The 21874-nt window shown below is 33.9% G+C and overlaps 2 protein-coding genes across 4 annotated transcripts in view; both read left to right on the top strand.

The window, feature by feature from the left end:
- Nucleotides 1-4054, top strand: part of LOC113434188 (uncharacterized) — a 49865-nt gene extending 45811 nt beyond the window's left edge. Inside the window, exons 33-36 of the mRNA XM_026697259.2 lie at nt 187-274; nt 376-504; nt 1025-1216; nt 2078-4054. Of these exons, the coding sequence (XP_026553044.2) occupies nt 187-274; nt 376-504; nt 1025-1216; nt 2078-2085 (417 nt within the window). The 3' untranslated portion in view covers nt 2086-4054. The remainder of the gene's footprint in view (nt 1-186; nt 275-375; nt 505-1024; nt 1217-2077) is intronic.
- A 1336-nt stretch (nt 4055-5390) lies between these two features.
- BBS5 (Bardet-Biedl syndrome 5) lies at nt 5391-20852 on the top strand. Of its 3 annotated transcripts, XM_026697094.2 has the most exons (12): nt 5391-5533; nt 6822-6904; nt 8173-8238; nt 9374-9423; nt 11263-11390; nt 13095-13230; nt 17445-17540; nt 18435-18497; nt 19423-19557; nt 19652-19735; nt 20346-20369; nt 20469-20852. In XM_026697094.2, the coding sequence occupies exons 1-12, from the start codon at nt 5457-5459 to the stop codon at nt 20568-20570; spliced, it is 1044 nt and encodes a 347-aa protein (XP_026552879.1). In that variant the 5' UTR covers nt 5391-5456; the 3' UTR covers nt 20571-20852. The 3 variants fall into 3 exon arrangements, with proteins under 3 accessions (XP_026552879.1, XP_087776110.1, XP_087776109.1); XM_087919984.1 differs by lacking the exon at nt 19652-19735; XM_087919983.1 differs by lacking the exon at nt 8173-8238 and having other exon boundaries at nt 5402-5533.
- Nucleotides 20853-21874: the final 1022 nt, after the last annotated feature.

The following is a 21874-nucleotide window of genomic DNA, read 5'->3' as shown; positions in this document are numbered from 1 at the left end:
TTTGATATTATCTGATTGTATTCAGATAATTTCTTAAGCTGGAAACACAGAGCCATGGTTTGGTTTCGGGCACGTAAATAATAGTGATGGAAGAAGTCTGTTTACCATTAGCTAATATTGAATATGTCCTTTGTGGATAGAAATTCCACCTACATTTTAAAATTAACCAATCTGGATTTACTTTAGGAAAAAGGATCACACAGAATATTTCTTAAGAACCATGACATATCCAACAAAAGTGAAGTTCCAGTCTTGCTTCCAGTTAACGGTAAAGGTACTTATTTCATAGTTAATTTCTTAACGAAATATGTGCCACACAGGTAGAAGAAATCCTCCCCTTTCTCATTTCTTTCTTTATAATTTTCTCTGCACTAGTTACTTCGGCACTGCCATTGCCAACAACATCTTCACCACCACCATCATCCCTGCCATCTCTAACAGCAGAAAAGACACTGCCACCATCTCATTCATCAGTTTCTTCCATGCCATCTACCGTCAAGACAGGTCTTTACATATTGCAAAGTTTCACATGTGGTTTTTTTCTCTGTATAATCATAAACATATAGTATTGTACATACATTCTAATAAATTATAATTTAATGCTCAAGTCCTTGACTTCTCCAATAAGATGACCTTCAAATCTGTTTGGATTTCAACTTCTGCACTTTCCAGCTCACTGAACCACCGTGATAGCTCTTTGCATTTAATGGGGGTGGGGGGGGTGTACTTCTTTTTTTATGCCAAACTTCCTCACAAAATATCATTTTTTCCAAAACTGCAAAACTTCTGGGAAGCAGATGCAAGTCTATGGCCCTGTCTCATTCATCTCTGCAGTTTGTGCTCATGTTTTCTACAGTAGCTGAGGAATTCTGAGAGGTGAAATCAACATATCTTAGAATTGCCAAGGTTGAGAAACAGTGCTAGAAAATTATTTGGGAATATTAAAGTGATTTCTAAATTGCAGCCATATTATTCCAATAATACACAACAATTACATCTTTTGTTGTTTTTATTTTTTTTAAAGTGAATATCCTGAGGCCTCCGCAGTGTCAGTTAAGATTAGATCAAGGACCATGCCGCGTTTATATAATAAAATGGTATTATGATAAGCAAGCTGATTCCTGTGCTCAGTTTTGGTATGGTGGCTGCAATGGGAATGATAATCGCTTTGATAGAGAAGAAGACTGTAAAAAGACATGTGTACTTTTCTCTGGAGGTAAGAATTAATTATTGTTTTTACAATTTAAGATTCATGTTTCTTGTCCTTTGGGGAAACCAATCCTGATCAAATTCAGTTTTTCAAAAGTTGAAATTTGGTAATAAGAGATCTCATACATATTTTTTCCCCTACGAGCAGAGTTTCAGCGGAAAACTGAAAAATTAAGCTTAGCCATAAAATATTAAATTATTGGGTTCTAATTTAACACAGGTCATCATCCATACTGTGTCAATGGCGTATCTTTAGGGTTTAGATTTCTGTTTTTGTGTCTTGAACCAGTGTTCATTCTTTCACCTTCTATCAGTGGTTATTAAACTGGGGGAATTCCCATTTTCCTTCCTATACCAAGTGCTTCCTTGAATTCATCTGTCACATTAAATCTCAAGTTCCTCTAGGGAAGAGGTACCCAGACAGAAATGCAAGTAACTAAAGTGCCATAAGTATACTAAGTTTGACCATAAGACAGAAAAAAATATATAAAATCTATAGTCATGCCAAATTTCTTCAGGTTTTCCAGTTTCAAGAATTCCTCATCAGGAAAATGGGTTTAGCAGGAAAAAGGGAGGGAAGTGTATGATTCAGTCTCTGACAATTTGTTTTTAAAGGTGTTGAGGAAGAAAAGCACATTGTATTTTAACAGGTATGGAATAGTTTTAGATTGTGATGCAGTTTCTCCCAAAGGTTGCTAGAAGAAGCAAATGTATTTGTAAAATCCTTTATCTTGGAAATAAAATTTCTAATTACTAAAGTTCCAATAAGGAACAATTTGAAAACACTACCTAAATATTTGTCACTATTTATTGACAGTTGACTTTCTTTTGCTCAACAATATAACATAATATGACATTTATTTTGCAGATGCCTAAAGATTGCCCACCAAACAGAATGGAACAGAAAAGACTTTTTAATCAGAAGAAAAGTGGTATAAAGAATATCAAGGGTTTTCTTTATACAGTGTACTTAATTCATATGAGGATTTTATCCTCAAACCACTTATTCTGATGTACTCCTACTAAAATCTACAAGAAAGGGTTTTTTTAAAAAAACTTCAGAAACTATGACAATACCAGTGGATAATGTTAAAGTATGTATTGGAATTATACAGATTTTCTTTGGGTCTAGAACAATATTCATGCTTTGTTAATTGCAAAGAAAGCATTTGCACTGGATTCTAAGTACCTCTGTCATTCAAACTGGCATTTCTGTAGGACAAAAGATTCTACAACTGTTGTTTGTTTATTTGAACTCTGCTGCATTCCTAGTTCAAATGATTTATAATGTTCCTGGAGAAGTGAGGAATAGAATCAGATACGTCACTTGCCTGAGAATCAACAGACGTTACTAAGATGAATCCCAGCGTAATTCAAGTAAAGAAAAATCCTTGAGTGCATTGTCAGTTGTCATGGAAAAATCATTGATATGGTGCTGGATGTTTTAGACTCTACTCTGTTGATTGGAAGGAAGAAGGATGGATATAAGCCCAGCTGCTAAGCTAGAAACAAAGCAATTGATGCTATTGATAAAGCAGTTGATGATTTGCAATCATGTAGAATGGGATGACATACTTCTGTTACATGAATGGATTTGGGGAATCTGGTAACATCAGTGGCCTGATATGTACCTGCATTGGTGTAAATAGGCTTGTACTCAAGTTTTTTCCAGGAAGTTTCAAATAACTGGAAATGGGACTACTTAAGGGAAAAGATCATATTGCCTTTTCAGAAACACTTGCAGAAGTAAGATTCGCACTAGAGGAAAAATTAGCATATAAATCATGCATTTAATGCAAGTATATTCCAGGTCTCACAGCTATTCATCTGATTGGCCATGGAGGTCTTTGCTTTCCAAGTCTGAAAGCCAACCGGAATAATGTATACTGACAGATGAGAAGGATAAAATCTTGTGATAATTGGAAGCTAGAACATTGAAATGTTGTGAGAGTTGACTAATTAGTATTTACAAAAAATATTATCGTTGTTAGTTTTTGTGTCCATGTTATCATGAACAACCATATGATGGTGGCCAGTATCTGAAAATTGCTAGCATCTGCCCTGAAACAAACTCAATCATCACTAGATTATGATTTAATCTAACAGCTGATTTTAGTTAATCTGTGACTGACAATAAAGTAAAAGAAATTGCAATGATACCTTAGTGAAGATAGTGCCTACTTTGAAAAACTATTTATCATATAATTATTATCATCATAATTATTAACATGTAGTAAGAAATATATTATTTTTTCACAAGATACACCTACACAGTGTCAAAAATGTATTAGTTTCTTTCATGGAAATATAGTCATAATCCTTTTCATTTGTTTTTAGTTTAACATGATATGCAAATCTATCTGTCTATGCTATGTACTATGTAAATCAGGTCACACTGGCTTCTTCAAAGTGTAGTTTAATAGTTGTGCTTACATTTACAAATCACCAACAGTATATACTACAGAATTAAATATGTACTACAGAATTAATAAATAACTTTAACATGCTTGTAATTCCTACCATAATTCAAAATATCTATTTTAAATGAAAAGGTCAAACAATGCTGTTCCAGTTAGCATTAGATAGTTCAACTCTAAAACTATTTCTAAATGTTCAAAACCCAATTTCAGATGCTGGTTTACATGGCAGGTGACAGATTAATACAAATGTTTACAATAGGATGTTGAATTTTGTTCTGCCACATGCCAGTTGTTGAAAGACTTGTTTCTGCTCTATTTTATAGTATACTCATTTATTTTCAGTAAATGTCTGAAATGTATTTTTGTTGAGTTGAATATATACTAACATATTTTTTTTTTGTAAATGGACTACTTGTACTTTTATTTCATCAGCCAGAACTTTTTTACTGTTGTAGGAAAACGAATATCATTGATATTCATTTCATCTCTTGAATTAAAGCCAATGTATTTTTTTCATCATTTTCAGGAAGAAAATATTTATGCTATTGCAAAACTAAGAAAAATAAGAATGTAGCCATTCTTTTGAAGAACTGTATATGGTCAGAAATCACTTGCTCAGTTTACAGACATGTCTTTTTACAGCGACACAAGGAAAAGAACTCCCTGCTCTGTTGAATAAAGATTAAGGCTACAATTTGTTTGTGTAAAAGGGGATTTCCTTAGAGTTGAACTCAACCACTGGTAACTTCACAAACATATTTATGTAGTTTGCTCGCCACAAATACAAAGCTGTTTGCTATTACTTTCTTTCAGTTTTCTTTTAATTTGTCAATCCAGTCTATAACTCTTATTTATTTATGATCTTGCATTCAAATACAGTACTAACCAGATCTAATCTTAGTGTCCCCAAATCAAGCAGGTGCTGCCATCTAACACTTTCTTTCATACTCAGTAAGATATTTAAAGTTGGACATAATGTAAACAATAATTAAGATAATATGCATTTAATGTATTTGTACACCTATTTAAAGAATAGAATACCGGCAGTCGTAATTTTGATAACTAAGCTAATTTTTAAACCTTACAGGGTCAGAGACCTTTGTCATAGTAACATACCAAATCTGAATTTTGCCAGTTTTAAAACTGGTTTTCTTCGAATATTTTTTTCCATGAGAACTATTAAATTCTAAATTAAAACAACTATACATTAAAAATGTAAAATTTTAAAATGAGTCCTAAAATCTAAATAAGCAGCTAAGATTGTAAACTTTAAGCCAAAATGAAGTAAATCTGACCTGCGAACCAATTCCTGTAACTGCATTAAACCGACTACTCCTCTTAGGGCTGGTTTCTGCTACAACTGACTTTTCGAACTCGGTCTGAAGTAGGAGTTTCGCCCCGCTTTTTGCTGTTTCTCAATGATGCAAGAAGTTTGCTTTATAAAATTGGGAAGATAAGAATTGGGACGTAACAAGGCAGTGGACCGTCTTTTGTTTGGTCAGAGTCCCTGGAAGTTGGGCATCCAATAAATGTAAATCACTAACATTAATAACCTTTCCCGAAATAATTGAGACCCTTCCCTCCTGCATTAGAACAATACGACTTTCATTATTCCCAGCCAGCTGCAAATGGACTAGGGGTGCCGTAGCCTTAACACATGTGGAAAGGAGCAGGTCGAGAAAACGCGCCCTGAGGGATCATCGTCGCTTCTGAGCCGAACTAGCGCCCTCTAGCCTCTCCCGCAGGTTTTTAAACGCGCTGAGGAAGTTTGTCCTTCGCCGGTGCCCGTCGGGAAACTGGAGTCCGGAACGCAGAGCGGTACAGTTGATGGTTGTCATGGCGGCGGCTGCAACCGCGGATTCGCTGTGGGAGGACCGAGATGTTCGCTTTGACATCTCTTCGCAGTGAGTGAGGTGGCGCGAGCGCGTCCCCGCCCCTCTCGCCTCTCCCTGGCGGGTCGGAAGGGTCTGGCTTGACGGGAGTGGCGGTTCAACGGCGGGGGCTTCTGAGCCCAGGAGCCCGTTCCCGGAGCAGCCTTTGCGGGATACTTGTTGTCTTCCTCCTCCCGCTGTCCCCGTGGGGATGGCCGGTCCTCACAATGGACCTCGACCCTCCCCATCCACGGGGTTTCAAATCCCAATCTAAGGGACTTAATTCGTTCCTGTCAACCGGGGGCTACAGGTAGTCCTCCTGGATTTAACAACTGTTCATTTAATGACCAAAACTACTAACAGCACTGAAAAAAAAGGGACCGATGACCATTTTTCACACTTATGACCGTTGCAAGCATCCCCCTGGTCACGTGATTTACATTCGGCTGCTTGACAACTGACTCGCGTTTAAGACGGTTGCAGTGTCCCTGTAGATCCCCTTTTGCTACCTTCTGATCAGCAAAGTCAATGGGGAAGACAGATTCACTTAACATCTGTGTTACTAATTTAACAACTGCAGTGATTCACTTAACAAATGTGGCAAAAATAAGTCATAATGACGGGGACAAACTTAAACATATCACTTAACAACATAAATTTTGGGTTCAATTGTGGACATAAGTTGAGGACTACCTGTATTTGTATTTTTTTTCCTCTATTGGATTAGATCAGAGATGCTACATTGTTGAAAACCCCAAGGGTAGGCATTTAATTATATATATATATATATATATATATATATATATATATATATATATATATATATATATATGTGTGTGTGTGTGTGTGTGTGTGTGTGTGTGTGTGTGTGTGTGTGTGTGTGTGTTTTCTGAGGTTTCTGAGGTTCTCGCGGGTATTTGTATGTGGATCTTTGGTTGTTCGGGTTTTCTCCCGCGTAAGATTCGAAGTATCTAGGCAGCGTTTCGATGAAGTCTCATTCATCATCTTCAGGCTTCTGTCTTCGGCTCTGTGCTTCTCAGACTCATCAGTGAAGAGTGAAGATGGGATAGCTATTTATTCTTTTGAGAAGTTCTGGAAGGTTTTTGTGGTTTTTTTTGCTAAAGAGGGAATGGTGATGGCAGCCTGGTATAGGACAAGCCCTTTCACAGAAATTGTGTGTGTGTGTGTGGGGGGGGTTGTACATAAATTGTTACTGTATCTGTCAGAATGCTATTCATATTCAATTAATTATGACTTGTTTCTGTAATTAAAAACAAGACAACTATTTATAGCAATATCTAAGAATATAATATTGTTTTAGGCAAATGAAAATGAGACCAGGGGAAGTCCTCATTGATTGTTTAGAGCCTATTGAAGATACCAAAGGAAACAATGGAGAGAAAGGTAACAGAGTTTTTAAAAGTTGATTAAGTTTGTTCCACAGACATTTCAAGGAAAGAAAAGTTTTTCTGGTTGGTTGATTTTGAACATATGCAATACAAAATCATGCATTCAGAATAGAATGAGAGAGAATAAGATAGCTTATTTTTCTGCTTTTTCAGATATTTCATCTCGTAAAACTCTTTTGTGTGTGTGTTTGCATTAATGATGATCTCTTTTAATTAACAAATATACTTCTGCCAAATTAAAGTATCCCCCATGGATGTAGATGAATTTTATTTTGCTTGTGAATTCTGTGATTCACAATGATGTGAATTTATTAAAGGGAATATCATTGTACAACACTGATTTGATTGTCACAATTGCCTTTATTTGTTAAAGTATTTATATTCCATTTCCTCCCCACACTATCTGGTATTAGCTCTTTTTTTCCACTTCTCTCAAATCTACAAAACATCTAGTTCTTGAAACCTTTCACCTTACCCTTTAATGTTTTGCTTCCTTGGTTTATTTCCCCCATAAATGCTTATATAAAATTGTTTGCTTCTAGGGATGGCATTGGTGGTATTGGTATTTATTTAACTTGTCCTGTGACTGTATTATGTTCTTTTAAATTCTATATATGTCGAGAGCAAACTCATTCCCTCAGTATGGATACTTATTTAGTCAGTATTGCATTATCTACACTCAAAATATTTGTAAGTACGGGAGACCCTTACTCTAACAGGACTGAAGGATGCTGGAGGACAGATTGGCCAAGGTTTTGAAAATTCAATGTTATTTCCACTCTGGGGCAGCGTGGTTTCAAAAAGCAGTTACAGTGCAGAGACCAAAGAGGGAGGCTATGTCCCATTTTCTATTTGCAAGTGTCCCAGAGCATCTGGCTGGTCATTGTGAGAAAGAAAATACTTGCCTAAGACGGGCTTGACCTGATCTAGCAGGCTTGTGCATGCCACAGCTGCTGTCTATTATTAAACTGGGAACATGCTGGTGAATCCTTCCTGTAAGAGGCATAGTTAGTTTTCTAGCAGCCATCTCATAGGGGCCTATTATAATTACTTCCAGCTGGAATAAATTAAAAAAGAAAAAAAAACGGCAGCTAAGTTTATTAACAGGATTTCTCTCTGGATTGTTTGTCAAAAGTCATTGCTGTTTTATATTATATTTGATTACATGTCCAGCTTGTCCATGTGCACTCCCCCCCCCTTTCTCATATGTAAAAATAAAGTTATCAGATGTAGAAATTCCAATGATTTTTTTTTAATTTCTAGGCAGACTCTTAGTAACAAACTTAAGAATTATTTGGCATTCTGTTGTATTGCCTAGAGTCAACCTCTGTAAGTATTTTTTTTCCCTTTTTAATGCATATTTTGTCTATCCACACACACCCAGTTGTTAATACTGTACAGTTTTTAAAAAGTCAGTCAAAAAGTCTCTCTGATGTATTTATTAAATCTGTCAAATTATCATCATAATCTCCAAGGATTCCTGATGATTTCTAACATTACTACTGTAACATATAACAACAGTATTAGCTGCTATTATGTAATGGAAGGTGCACCTGGAGAAGCAGTGGGGAAGAGTTTTGGCACACAGAGCTTCCCCAGAGAGAGGCCCAGATTAAGATACTGTGCAGTTCCAAGCTGAAGGAATGAAAAGGTTCAGGGTAGCCATAGTTTAGAATCACTCATTATATACCTAGTTAAGTTAGAAGATTTCATCTTTAGTTTGGTAAAATTCTGTCCTTTAGGTATAAGCAAATAAAATATGGAATTCTATTGGATTTCATCTCTGGGTTTTGAACTGACATCCTAGCTGTTATTAAAATAATCTGACCCTTTTCAGATTCTCATCAGACTGAAAAAAAGATACTGCTATTTCATTAATTTTAATAAGGAGATTCTTTAAAATAGTAGCATCTTGGGCAGGAGAGGGAGGGGTGATGGTTATGTGGAAGGCTCAAAAAAATGTATTATGTATTTTAAAGAGTACCATACCCCTAATAGAAATACTAATACAGCAGTAACAGGTGGCAAGTAGTGAACTAGTTTCTTTTTCTGCTATTTTTGGTGTAAAGGAGTGGTAAGATGAGGTCTGCATGAAGTATTATAAAAGAAGTGAATTGGAAAGAGATTTTGAGGTCTGTTCTGTAGATAACAATGTAGAATCAAAATGTTATTCAGCATACTCTGTGGAATTAAATTCACATTCCTTAGACTCTTAAATTTTGTTGCTTAAGAAGGATGAAGCAATAGATGATTTCAAAGCACTCTGGTTATTATATATTAATCTGGAATTGTTAAAAATGAAAAATTGCTTTGCTTCATTTTGAATTCCTACTTATCTTCTGGTGCTATATATTTGCTATGCATATATTATATAATATTACATTATACAAACAGTCTGTTATTAAATCATTATTCTAATGCTATATCTTTAACAATATTGTGTTTGTTTTCCCTAATTATTTAGCTGTTGGCTACAATTGCTTTGTGAATACAACAACAAGAACAGCTAATTCGGTAAGATTACAAAATTAGTTTTGAATCAGCTAGAATATTTTTCAAAATAGATATGTTATTTAAAAAAATGTAACTTGCTAATCATTATTTGCTTTACAGGTGCTCCTTAAATTTCAAACACAAGAACATTAGTGATAGTCAAATTTTACATATGCATCATGGCATTGACTTTAATGAATTCATTTGAGTTGCATTAAGTTCTTCATTTAAACAACAGATATTTATACAATTGGACACAGAAGAAAAATGTAGGCAGTGATATCAGAAAGGAAATTAATAACAAAAATATAGATTTTGCTAAAGATATGAAAGATTTGGCATATAAACAAAATAGTGTGTGATTATGGTCATGCCTTCTGATTTGTGTCAGCTAGCATTCACAAATTGATGTGCATGTTCCAAACACAGAATAAGCATCTTCTGCAGTTCAAGTAGAGGCAGATAGATTATCTATTTCCCAAATCGAAATAGTATAGTTCACCTTTTGTGAAAGGGTATTATATTTTATCTCTTTCAATTCTTCAATGTTGGTAGTTTAAGGAAGGGAATACAAGTAGTCCTTGGTTTATGGCAGTCATTCAACAGCTGTTCAAAGTTACAATGACACTGAACATAGGGGACTTACAACCGGTCCTCAAAGTTCCATCCCTAGCAGCATCCTTGCATCATTATGTTAATAATTCATGTGCTTGGCAACCAGTTTGCCATTATGGCATCCCACAGTCATATCTGTGACCTACCCTGCCAGCTTCCCACAAAGCAAAATAAATGGAGAAGTTGGCAGGAGGTCGCAAGTCACTCCTGCTTTTACTGTTTTTTCACACACACCCACGCTCTATAGCATCTGCCCATAGAAACTTAGCACCTTCCTGCAGTACCTGCCTACACATGCTCCATAATGCCTGCCTACAACATACACATAGGTCTTGCTCCTTAGCCTGTTTGCCTGAGACTCCCACTTCTCATGTCATGAACATGTAAAGTCTTCATATAGTCCTAGAGTTATGACAGCAACTGGGATTTCTGGGATTGCTTTTGCTATAGAATTTGGTCACATAATACTGTGCTTTATGAGTGCATCACTTGCCAACAGAAATTCCAGCCCCAGTTGTCATCATAACCCAAAGACTATCTGATGACCCTCCAAATGCTAATCTCCTAGCCCAGATTTCATTCTCTTTCCAAGGTTCTTTAACATGTTAAGTCAGTAATAACTAGAAGTTTTTAAAAGACAGGAAAATAAATATTGAAAAGTAAAAATATGTAATGGCAAAGTAAGAATATTAATCAGATATACTTATGTGATATCTTGTAATATCATCAAGATAGTTATAGATCTATCATCTCACATTAAAATAAATGTTCTTTTAATTCTACATTATTCCACATCATTTAATACAATAGCATCTTTGTTAATATAGTTTGGTCTTCAGATTTGACCCATAAGAGAAAAGAGAGAGAGGTGGGGAGAAAGAACAGTGATAGATATTAATTAGTGCAGATATAAATAATTGGAATTTTAATGTAGGTCAGCTTTATTTAATGAGTTTATAACTAAAATTCACATCACATGTTTTATTAAATGTGTAATTTAACAAAACAATCTTTTATGTGCTCTACATTTACTGAACCTGGATTTTATAATATATGAGTTGTTACCTACTCAAGGCATTTGTGACATGGCAATTTAGAAATATAGGACACATTTGTATCTCTCAAAAACTGAAGTTTCATTAAATGCAACTCTCCATAATATTTTTCTGAAATGTTAAATGAGTATAATGTTCATTTCTTTTAAAAACTGCAATAAAATATTAAATCTGATATTTTCTCTTATAGAAATTAAGAGGACAGACCGAAGCACTTTATATCTTAACCAAATGCAATAACACACGTTTTGAATTCATATTTACCAATGTGATTCCTGGGAGCCCCAGACTTTTTGCTTCTGTTATTTCTGTTCACAGGTATTTAAGTTTTTTTTTTTAAGTTTTATGTAGAAACACAAAAGATTCACTAAAGCAGCCTGAACAAATTACATGTATAGTTACGTATAATATAGTAGGTTTCAGAAATTGTGCTGTGTTGCTTTGAAATATACAATTTGGTATTTACAAATGCAGATCTCTGCCCTGTGTTTCAAAACCCTTACCACCCCTTTTCCACAACCTCCACATTTTGTACATTTTAAAAGTCCATGACAGGTACTGATATTTTATTTTAGGCCTTTTTAATTGAATCATGCAGAGAGAGAGATACTTCTGGATATATTAAATGCTACTAATGACTATCAAAAAATTTAGGTCCAACTGTGATAAAAACAAAAAGCTGTTGTTTCCAAGAAATGAATTTATGTCATTGTTTAATTCTATTTTTATTTGTGTCCTTTTGTTCTAATTTAAATAATATCAAATTAATCTGAACCGCAGCTAAGCTATTATTATTGTTGTTATTGTTAATTAAATTTGTTTGCTGCCCACCTCACTGCAAGGTGAGTTCCTGAGTTATGTGACTTAAAAGGATTATTTTACTGGGGAATAGTAATATTATTTTCAAATTCCTACAATATCGTGTAATTTGTAGAAAAAATGTTTCAGTATGTTCCCAACTTCTGAATGAAATGTTCATGTTTTCAAGCAATTTTCCCAAAAGAAGGGGTGTTCAGTTATGCATCTTTATTGTTTTACTTTTGGTACAGCAAGTCTTCTTGCACCTTAGCTTTTCAAATTACAAATATTTTCATAATATATTACATATAATATATATTAAATAATATATAATATTTTATGTTCAACTGTCAACTCAAACAGGCCTGAAGGCCAAGAAAAGGTTGAAATAAATGTTCCTGGATGGATGTTGCTGGTGACATCCCTTAAGTGGGCTAAGTCTTTGAAAGAGGTGGCACAACCCAAATAGTATTTTCAGGTAGAAAAGTGCTTAACAATTTACATGCCTCAACTTCTTAGAAATGCTTTTTCCAGAGCATGGTTTGAATAACTTAATTCCATGGCAAAGTATGGGAGATTTCATGTCGTTCCATTTGCAGAAAGACTGTGTATGTGATTTCAGTGCTGAAGACATCATATATATCTTATTTCAACCGTTTTCAACCTGTGATCTGTGGACCCTTGAGGGTCTGCAATGTCTTCACAGGGGGGGCCCATGAAGGCTTGAAGAAATGTCATAATTTAAATTTGAGTTAAGTCTTGGGGGGGTCCGTGGTCACAAAAGGTTTTTAAAGGGGATTTGTGGTGAAAAGGTCGAGAATTGCTGCCTTTTTTTATTGTAAAGAATACTTCGTAGCAAGGGCTGATTACTTATGTTTTTTCTTAAAAAACTAAAAAATACTTGGATATTAAGAATAAGCTTATATTTTGTGCATTGAGTGAACATGTGTATTTCTATGAGTCTGCATCTTTTACCTCAAAAAATATCCCGAATAGGATGGGTCATTTACAGAAGATTGAGGTTGACTGCAAAGATGCTGATATATAATGAAAATGTCTTACATTTTCTGTATATTTTTTTAATTGCTGCTTAATATGGTCAGTTTACTCATTGATAAACTAATTAAACTGAATTGTACACAAAATGGACTGTTTCGTTGATACATTTTAATAAAATGAGATTAAAAATGAAAATGTTAAAACTATGTGTTCCACTGTTTGCAGAGCTTACGAAACATCGAAAATGTACCGTGAGCTGAAGTTGAGATCTGCATTAATTCAGAACAAGCAATTGAGATTGTTACCAAAAGAACAAGTGTACAACAAAATAAACGGTGTTTGGAACTTATCTAGTGACCAGGTATGATGTGGCATGAGAAAACAATATTAAGAAAGTGGTTTCTTAAAAAGTGTCTAATTTGCCAAAAGGATTGTATAATGATCCGTACACAGACTATTTGATTATGTAATGTAGGAATAGTAGGCTCTTTTAGCATTAATACTTTAGATCAAATCAAATCTTTATTACAGTCATAGACCAGCATAGTTATTACTTCATTGTTCCATAAAGACTCTCCAAAACATTTAACACTTATGGCAGTACAAGAAGTAATAATTGTAGTAAGGAAAGAGAACACAATAGATAATTTAGGAACAAAGAACAGGAGTACAATAGTGTAACAAAGCATTACATCTCTAAATGAGAAAAGCTATGTAAAACAGTTTCAAGACAAATAACTTAGATGAAATCAGAAATAAAGTAAGTTAATATTGTCAAAGCAGACAGCTGAGAGGGAGCTAGCCAGCTTCCTATAGATACAGTTGTGTATCCACAAACTGTGATAAACAGTGCATTAAAAAGAAGTATGCTTGTGTATGTGCCAAACTTGCAAGCAGAGCAGGGTTGTTTTTTACTCTTTTAACATGCAAGAGAACTTTTGTACATACTCTCCATGCCATTCATTGTTAGTTAAAGAGGAAGGTAACCTGTCCTTATTTTCTCTACTTTATGATGTTTTAATTGAATGTAGTTGACACATCAGGTTTATATCAACAAGCATGGCTTGTTATGTCAGATGGAAATGTCACTACCCTATAGCTGGAAAACCCAAAATTGTATATCTTTTATAGCTATAAATCTAGCTCAGTATTTCTTCAAACAATCTGTTTTTATGTGGCATCTCTCTTTGAACCACTACAATAATTACTGCAATAATTATCATAGTTAGACTAATTAGAAATGAATCAGCATAATTATCATAGGAAAGCATTGTTACAACATTTAGTAAAAACTTCTTTGAAATTTTGAAGGATCTTTAAGAAAGGATCTAAGCAGCAAAGAGAAAGAGAGGGAAAAAAAAGGTGTGAATTGCTTTTGATAGCATTGGGGCTTTGAAACCGCAAAAGGTAGAAGCTGGAGAAGGAACTATATAATCAGCTTGGATAAGTATACTTTGATTTTATATTGGCACTAATAAAGCTGAACTATAGACTGTTAAAGAGGAAATTTAATATCAACTGGATTTGATCTTTTTCTTGTTGGAAAATTGTGGTTTAAAAAGTTCTGAATAATAGAGAAGAAAAAAGAAAAGAGGGGGTGAAGACAGCACAATAAGTGTGCCATCTCAGTTAAACTCAACTTGTTTTTCTTTTAAAAAACGCTTGTTTCTTGAAATTGCGTGGAAATTGATACAATAAAGCAAGAACTTGAAAAATTGAAAGGTTGCAACAAAGAAAGAATTAGGAAGCTTCTGCCTTTGGATTAGTTGCTGATTCTGACATTAATTTGGCACTGGATTAGCGGAGACTTAAAAACTTGAGAGGAAGAAAAGTTGACTGTTGGAAATAAAATTCAAAGATATTATTTGGATTCAATTGTGAATCAGAAAGTTGTAAAATGGTGATTTCTCTTCTGGCATTAAAAATGGAACTCAGAAAAATGAAAGAAACACTACAAGAACGAGGTGAATCGCTGGATTTTGCTTTAAAATTTATTGAAAATGTGGCAGCAGAATATGAACAACAAAGACAAAAGGCAGAAGAGGAGGTGGAGCAAATCATAGAAGAGACCATCTTTAGTGATCATCGAGAACCAAGAACTCTTGAAAGAAAGAAGAAAAGAGTTAGAAATAAATACACGAGATTTAAGAAATTAAACAGAAAGGGGAATATCCAAAAAATTAAAAAAGGGAAAAAGAGTCAACAGAATTCAAAGGACAAAAGGAAGCTATAAATAGAGAGAGGGATAAAAACTGGAGTGAAAGAACAAAGAGAAAAGACAGGGGGAAAGAAGGGACAAGAAACAGGATTTGGAAACAAAGAAATATGGGAATTGTAAAAAAAATGGGGAAATCCTTAATTGGGCACAGAGATAATGGGCGATTATTATATAGAAAGGGGATTCTGCAAGGTATTGAGGGGTAATATAAATAAATTTATAGTTATGAAATAGGGACAGACTGACAAGATGGAAAAACAGAATTGTTATTTTTTGGATAATGGAATCTAATGCTGTTCCTCTTTATGTAGAGAGATAATTGTAACAAATAATGGAATAATTATATTAGATACATTGAAATATTTTTAAGATTGGAATGTTGGCTTTTTTGGTTTAAATATGAATGAAATAATTAATGGAATATGTGTATTAAATATATGGGAAAAAATGAAATGATATAGGAGGAGAGCTGAAATGGAATAACTTTAGGGTTTAGGATTGTTTTACTGTTTGAATGAGTAGATTAATATGTCCTTTTTTGGGAAGGGGGAAATTTAATGAAATTTAAAAGGAGAAAAATCATGCAGAATCTGATTTATATATGCTATGTAGTTTTAAAGGGATTATTAAGTTTAATGTTTTAGGTAATAATGTTAAATGTTTCAACGAGATGTAAAAGCGGTGAAAATAAATGAATTTATAACTTAGTGGTGGCGCACTTATATTGAGATTTCAGGGAGGAAACCAATTTATAGAAGAAATTTCTTTTTTAATTAGAATTTAAGATGAAATATACAAATGTGACAGTTAAAAGTACTAAAGTATAATGATTATGAAGTTATCATAAGTGAATTAAATAATGAGATAAATATTTGGAATAATACAATAAAATAGAAAATGTATAAAAGCACTGTTAAGATAAGGAATTGAATATAAAAATTGAATATGCAACCATGGTCAAATTTGTATGCATATGTGAAACCTGTAATCATGCTGTTCACTAAAAAGAGATGTTAAAATATGGAAAACTGAATAAAACTTGTTTTAAAAAAAACATTTACTAAAAATGTTGTTTTATTTTCTGCAGATAGCTAGACTGTATTTCCTGAGGCAGGAACGAGTAAAACTATGATCTTTCAACTTTGACTTTTGTTAAACTTGTGTTATATAATAATGAAATATTATAGCTCCTTAAAAAGTAGGATCAGAAATACTTATTTATTTATAAATTTATTAAGCTGTGATGCCTACCATATCTCCAAAGGCAACTCTAGGTGGCTTACAGTAATTTAATAAAATGTACTACATAAAAAAACCTTAATAAATAAGGATCTTAAATTTAAAAATTAAAATAAAACCAAGCCAGATGGAGAGAGAGGGAACAAAATGCCTACAGGAAATAGGTGGCGTGTTCTCTACTCCATTAACCACCTCTAACATGCCCCTGCTCTGCTGTTAGGGCCCCAGGCTAGTTGGCATAGGCATGCCTTCTAGATCTTTTGGAAGGCCAGAATGATGGGAGCAGATCTGACCTTAAGGGACAAGATGTACCTGAGGGTGGGAGCCACCGCTGAAAAGGACTCTGGACTCTGCTAGGCAAAATTCCTTGGCTAATGGGGTCTGTAGCATGCTTCTTTGGCCGGCACAAGTGGGGTGAGCTAATCTCATCAAGGTGAACCAGTTTCTCAGATTGTCTGACCCATACCATGACGGGCTTTAAAGGTGATAACAACACAATGAATTGGACTCGGAAGCAAACTGGCAGCCAGTGCAGCTCACGGAATAGCAATGAAGGGCCACCCTAGGGGCTCCAAAAACTGTCCATGCAGCTGTTTTCTGGCAATTGTTGCTCAGTTGTTTCTAACTCTGTAATTCAAATGAAATCTTTATTACAATCATGGACCGGCACAGCTTATTCAGTTGGATCCCAGGAATTATTAAAAAAAAAAAACAACTCACAAAAAAACATTTTCTCACATACAGTTGTTTTAACATCTAAGAACTTAGCCAAACATAGGAAGAAAATCAACATTACTGAGCAAAAGAACTCTTTTTGAATACTGTCACTTTGATGTCAGTAGTTGCCTCTGGAACAACCTAAATTTAACTTGCATGCCATTGTATTTGAATAGCATATTATTTTGAGAACTTGGCAGGAACACCGGAGAGTTTCCTCCTTTGTACCATAGTTTCTTTCTATTACAGGTGATTCCCAATGAGTTTTTTTTTTTTAAATAAGCCCTTAGACATCAGTTTTACTTTAGGAAATGTGCTGTTCTATTTAGACTTTACACAAATATGTAGACATATGAAGGATTCAAGGAGCCTGATTTATTTTGCTTTCTTTCTTTTTCTAGGGAAACCTGGGTACATTTTTTATTACAAATGTAAGAGTAGTTTGGCACGCTAATATGAACGATAGCTTTAACGTTAGTATACCATATCTACAAATTGTAAGTAGCTACAATTATCTCTCTTATTAGTAATTTACATGATATTATTTAATTATGCAAAATGTATATTTGGCTCTCGCAGATTGAAATCAGTAACCTTTCAGCTCCCCTACCAGATCACCCATATGTGCTCAAAAGAGGGTGTATGGCTTTTTAAGGTTTATATGTGAAGCTATCGCTTTATTAATATGTTACTCCACTTTCAAATGGCTGTAATTATTAGGATTGTGTCATTTGAAAAGGAAATGTCTTAAGCTTCGTTCCCTAACTGCAATCTCATAGAAGAGGAGGATTCATTTCTCAGACTAATTATCTTTTTGTTGAGATCGTGGATAAGTAGTAGAGAAGTCATATACATCATTGCCAGTGAGTAATCTCCCACAACAGTTTCCCATTAATTAAAAACCCTGCAAATTGCATGACACCCGTGTCTAATTAGTACTAAAGATCTCTTTATCACGTTTATAAGGCAAGTTAGCAGTATTTTCACTCTAGTGAAACAGTGGGAAAAGGAGATTAAGCAATAGTGCATATTAGAGGTGGTATGATGAGTGGCATTAGGCATGTGTAAACTAGGAACTTTGCTTTGGATGTCATGATCTAAATTAGGAAATTGTATCACTCTTTTAATATGCCAAACATTATTTGGTTTCCAAGGTAATTATTGTTATGCCAGCTAAAAGTGTTGTGGAAGTAACCATACAAATATTAAATTCTGATTGAAATTCAGAAAAGTTAACTTTTTCATTTCCCTTTTGGTTTTGTCCTTTCAAATATTTTGCATAATAACAAAAATCTTAATTGCAAGAGATTGTATTGATATTTTCAGTTACTTTTGTTAAGAATTTATTTTAAAAATGTTTTAACACATATTTTTATAATCTTTGCATCCAGCGTTCTATAAAGATTAGAGATTCAAAATTTGGCTTGGCACTTGTCATTGAAAGTTCTCAGGCGGTAAGAAACTAATGGCATAATTTATTTATTTCCGTTCATATACCATTTGATTTACGATAAATATTTTTTACTTTCTGTTATTCAATTCTAGAGAAATTGTTGCTTTGATTCGCATAATGTAGTAGCCTGGTATTATACTGGGTAAATAAGCATAAATAATGAAAAGACATAATGACCATGATAAATTAGCAGCAGGTGACCAATCAAATCTCTGAATGAAACATGGCATACCAGCTTAGTCATGTACTATTTGTGAGCAATGTGTTCCTATAAAAATTGTAAGTGCAGTCTTGAAATTATCTGCTTCTGAGAAGTTGGAGTAAGACTGTAAATAAATGGCTTTGGAAATGCATATGTCACTGCTGATTACTTTTCTCATGATGCTGCTGAGATTAGTATTTAAAAATAGTTTCCAGCCTTGAATTGTCCAGTTGCTTTGGTAACAGTATCTTAAAAATTGTATTCATTCACAAAAAAATGGTACATGAAAATGAGCACATGAAAAGCCAACTAAAAATGCATTGTATAATATGCATGTATGTATATACATACATACACATACATGCACACACACATTATGTACACACACATATATGTAATATATCTCCTATGTGATAGATAGTATCTGTCTGCATGTCTGCTTAAGAAGTTGCTCCCACTGCAGCTTCTAGTTTTCTTGACTGTTCAATTTATTTGAATATATTACATATTTAAACATGATTTAAATTCTCTGCCGTTGACTTCTCATATGATAACAAACCATTTTAGAGTTTGTAAAATATACTTGATGGACTAATTGGATAATTATGCTCAAGTATAATTTATAATTATAATTTATAAGTATAATTTATAATATATAATTATGCTCAAGCATAATTATTGTGCTAATTAAATAAAACATATTTAATATATTACTCTTTTACAGACTGGAGGATATGTGCTTGGATTTAAGATTGACCCAGTTGAAAAACTGGAGGAAATTGCAAAAGAAATACATTCACTGCATAAAGTGTTTTCAGTCAGTCCTATATTTGGAGTCGACTATGAAATGGAGGAAAAGGTACACTTTTTGGAATTTTAACCAATCCTTGCTTTTGTTTAATGGTATTAAATGTAGGTTGTGCTTTCAAATTGTTTTCTTTATCAATGTTCAGCCTCAACAGCTAGAAGATTTGAGAGTAGAACAAATAGAGGAAGATGTAGAAATAGAGGCAAATGAGCCAACAGATGCCTTTGTGGTAAGTGTCTCTTAAAACTAATAACTTTTATATTGTTTCCCTCTATACCTAGGTGTACTAAACTAGTCAGTAAATTATAATGAACTTAAAGCCCGGGTCAAAATGTTAATAAACTAAGATATATGTTTTTGATGTAATATTACACTAACTGTCATTTTATGCTATTAAGTAACTCAAGAAGTTACCGGTTAAAGATAGTAAAGATAGTTGTCCTTTATTCATTTGCTTGTTTATAACTATTATGTACTGCCTACTCAAGCAACGATTTATATTCAAACAGTGAGCAATAATATTACCTAAACAAGAAATCCCAGCTTTTTCTTTAATACTAGGAGTAAATCAGTTGTTTAGTTGCATGTGATATATCAAATCAAAGCTAATTGTTTATTTGCTGTAAGTTCTATATTTAGAATATTTATATAAGATTATACATATTAATAGGAATGCCTTGAAAAATAGGATTTTAAATTGAAAATATGTTTATTTTATTTAATACTAAGTAAATTATATAAGAGATGATATTTTGAAATCTTTGAGATAATAGAAGTTTTTCAATGAATTAATTTACAACCTAATTTCAGTTAAAAATATTTTTATTTTTCTATCATAGGCTTATTTTGCTGATGGAAACAAGGTATTTTTTAAGTTACAATAAAACTGAATTAGTTTTCTTGTTAACACTATTAAGCACAATTTATTTACATTTTTTTTCTTGTTGTTGTCCTGCAAATAGCAACAAGACCGTGAGCCTGTTTTTTCCGAAGAGCTTGGACTTGCCATAGAGAAGCTAAAAGATGGATTCACATTGCAAGGACTCTGGGAAGTAATGGGTTGATACTCAACTTAAAAAGATGTAATAATTAACAAAATATATTTTGTCTCTAAAAGTCATGCTGCAGTCTTTTTAATCAATCAAGCTATAGCTACCTCTTTTATGTAGATTGCAAGAAAAAAAAATAGTGTTCGTGTACAGTTTTAACATAATTTCTTGTATACATAAGGTATTTAAGCTGTGCTTTGTATCTTTATACAGTACTTCAACTGCTTGCATTTAATATTCATTATGTATTATTTAAATATCATTGTAAATAAAACTGATAGTTCATAGTGTAAACTGAGAAAAGATGTTCTAAATTTGAATGTTGTGGTTGCTTTGGTAGCTATGGTGTTTTTCCTCTATATATTTCAGGCGTGGCTCACAATCAGTCCTAAATGAAGAAGCAAAACAAAAACCCCAAGTATGAAGATAATTTTGCTAAGCCTTTAGACTCAAAGGAAATATATATATATATGTGTGTGTGTGTGTGTGTGTGTGTGTGTGTGTGTGTGTGTGTGTACACACATACACACCCCTTACTTATGGATTCAAAAAACTATATATATATATATATATATATGTATATGTATATGTATATATGTATGGTATTCAGCTTTGTTCGGGTATTTTCCCACGTCATTATAGTTATGCTTTTAAAGTTTTAGTGATGTTTCGGCAGAATCTCATCTGCCATCATCAGGCTTCTGTATTGTGTTCATCTGTGAGTCAGACTTTTACAGCCGTTTCTGTTTTAAATTTGGTGCTAGCCTACTGCTATGCCAGAATGGTTTTTTTCTTCATCCTGGTTTGTTGGGGGAGTTGGTTTGTGTTTATAGGTCTTGGAGTTTGCTGTGTTCTGCTTGATTGGTGTTTCTAATATCTTCTGTCTGTTTTGTAGCTTTTTTTTGTCTTGATTGGCTGGCAACATTGTGTTTCCTGTATTGGAGGCTTTTAGTGCAGCTTGGCTCTGAGTAAATGGACGGCTATCATTTATTAGGAAGCTAGGTTATATCTGGGTGCCTGGAACACACTTCCTCACTAGTCCAACACATGAAAGCCACAGGTCATAGCATCGACTTCAATGGCACCAAAACCCTAGCCACTATAGAAAACCCCAGCTACACAATTATCAGAGAAGCCATGGAGATTGAAAAAAGACCTGAAAGCATAAATAGAAGAGATGATTCCACCAGACTGTCAATTATCTGGAAGCCTGTACTCTCAAACAAAAAAAATCTCCACACCACAAGCCAGGCAAACACCTGGGCACAAACAGATCCCCCTGATACCTCCAGCTCAAACACACCCCAACCAGGCACCCA

Source organism: Pseudonaja textilis, chromosome 1, assembly GCF_049901715.1.
Source record: "Pseudonaja textilis isolate UNSWEBS1 chromosome 1, rPseTex1.2, whole genome shotgun sequence".
NCBI classification, from domain to species: domain Eukaryota; kingdom Metazoa; phylum Chordata; class Lepidosauria; order Squamata; family Elapidae; genus Pseudonaja; species Pseudonaja textilis.
The sequence above is the reverse complement of the archived record's forward strand: the minus strand, read 5'-3'. Positions and strand labels throughout refer to the sequence as shown.

Coding starts and splice junctions, on each gene's coding strand:
- BBS5 (XM_026697094.2), top strand. CDS start 5,457: ATGGTTGTCATGGCGGCGGCTGCAACCGCGGATTCGCTGTGGGAGGAC. Junction 8,239..9,373: donor ATTGCCTAGAGTCAACCTCT/GTAAGTATTTTT, acceptor CTAATTATTTAG/CTGTTGGCTACAATTGCTTT. Junction 20,370..20,468: donor ATTTTGCTGATGGAAACAAG/GTATTTTTTAAG, acceptor TCCTGCAAATAG/CAACAAGACCGTGAGCCTGT.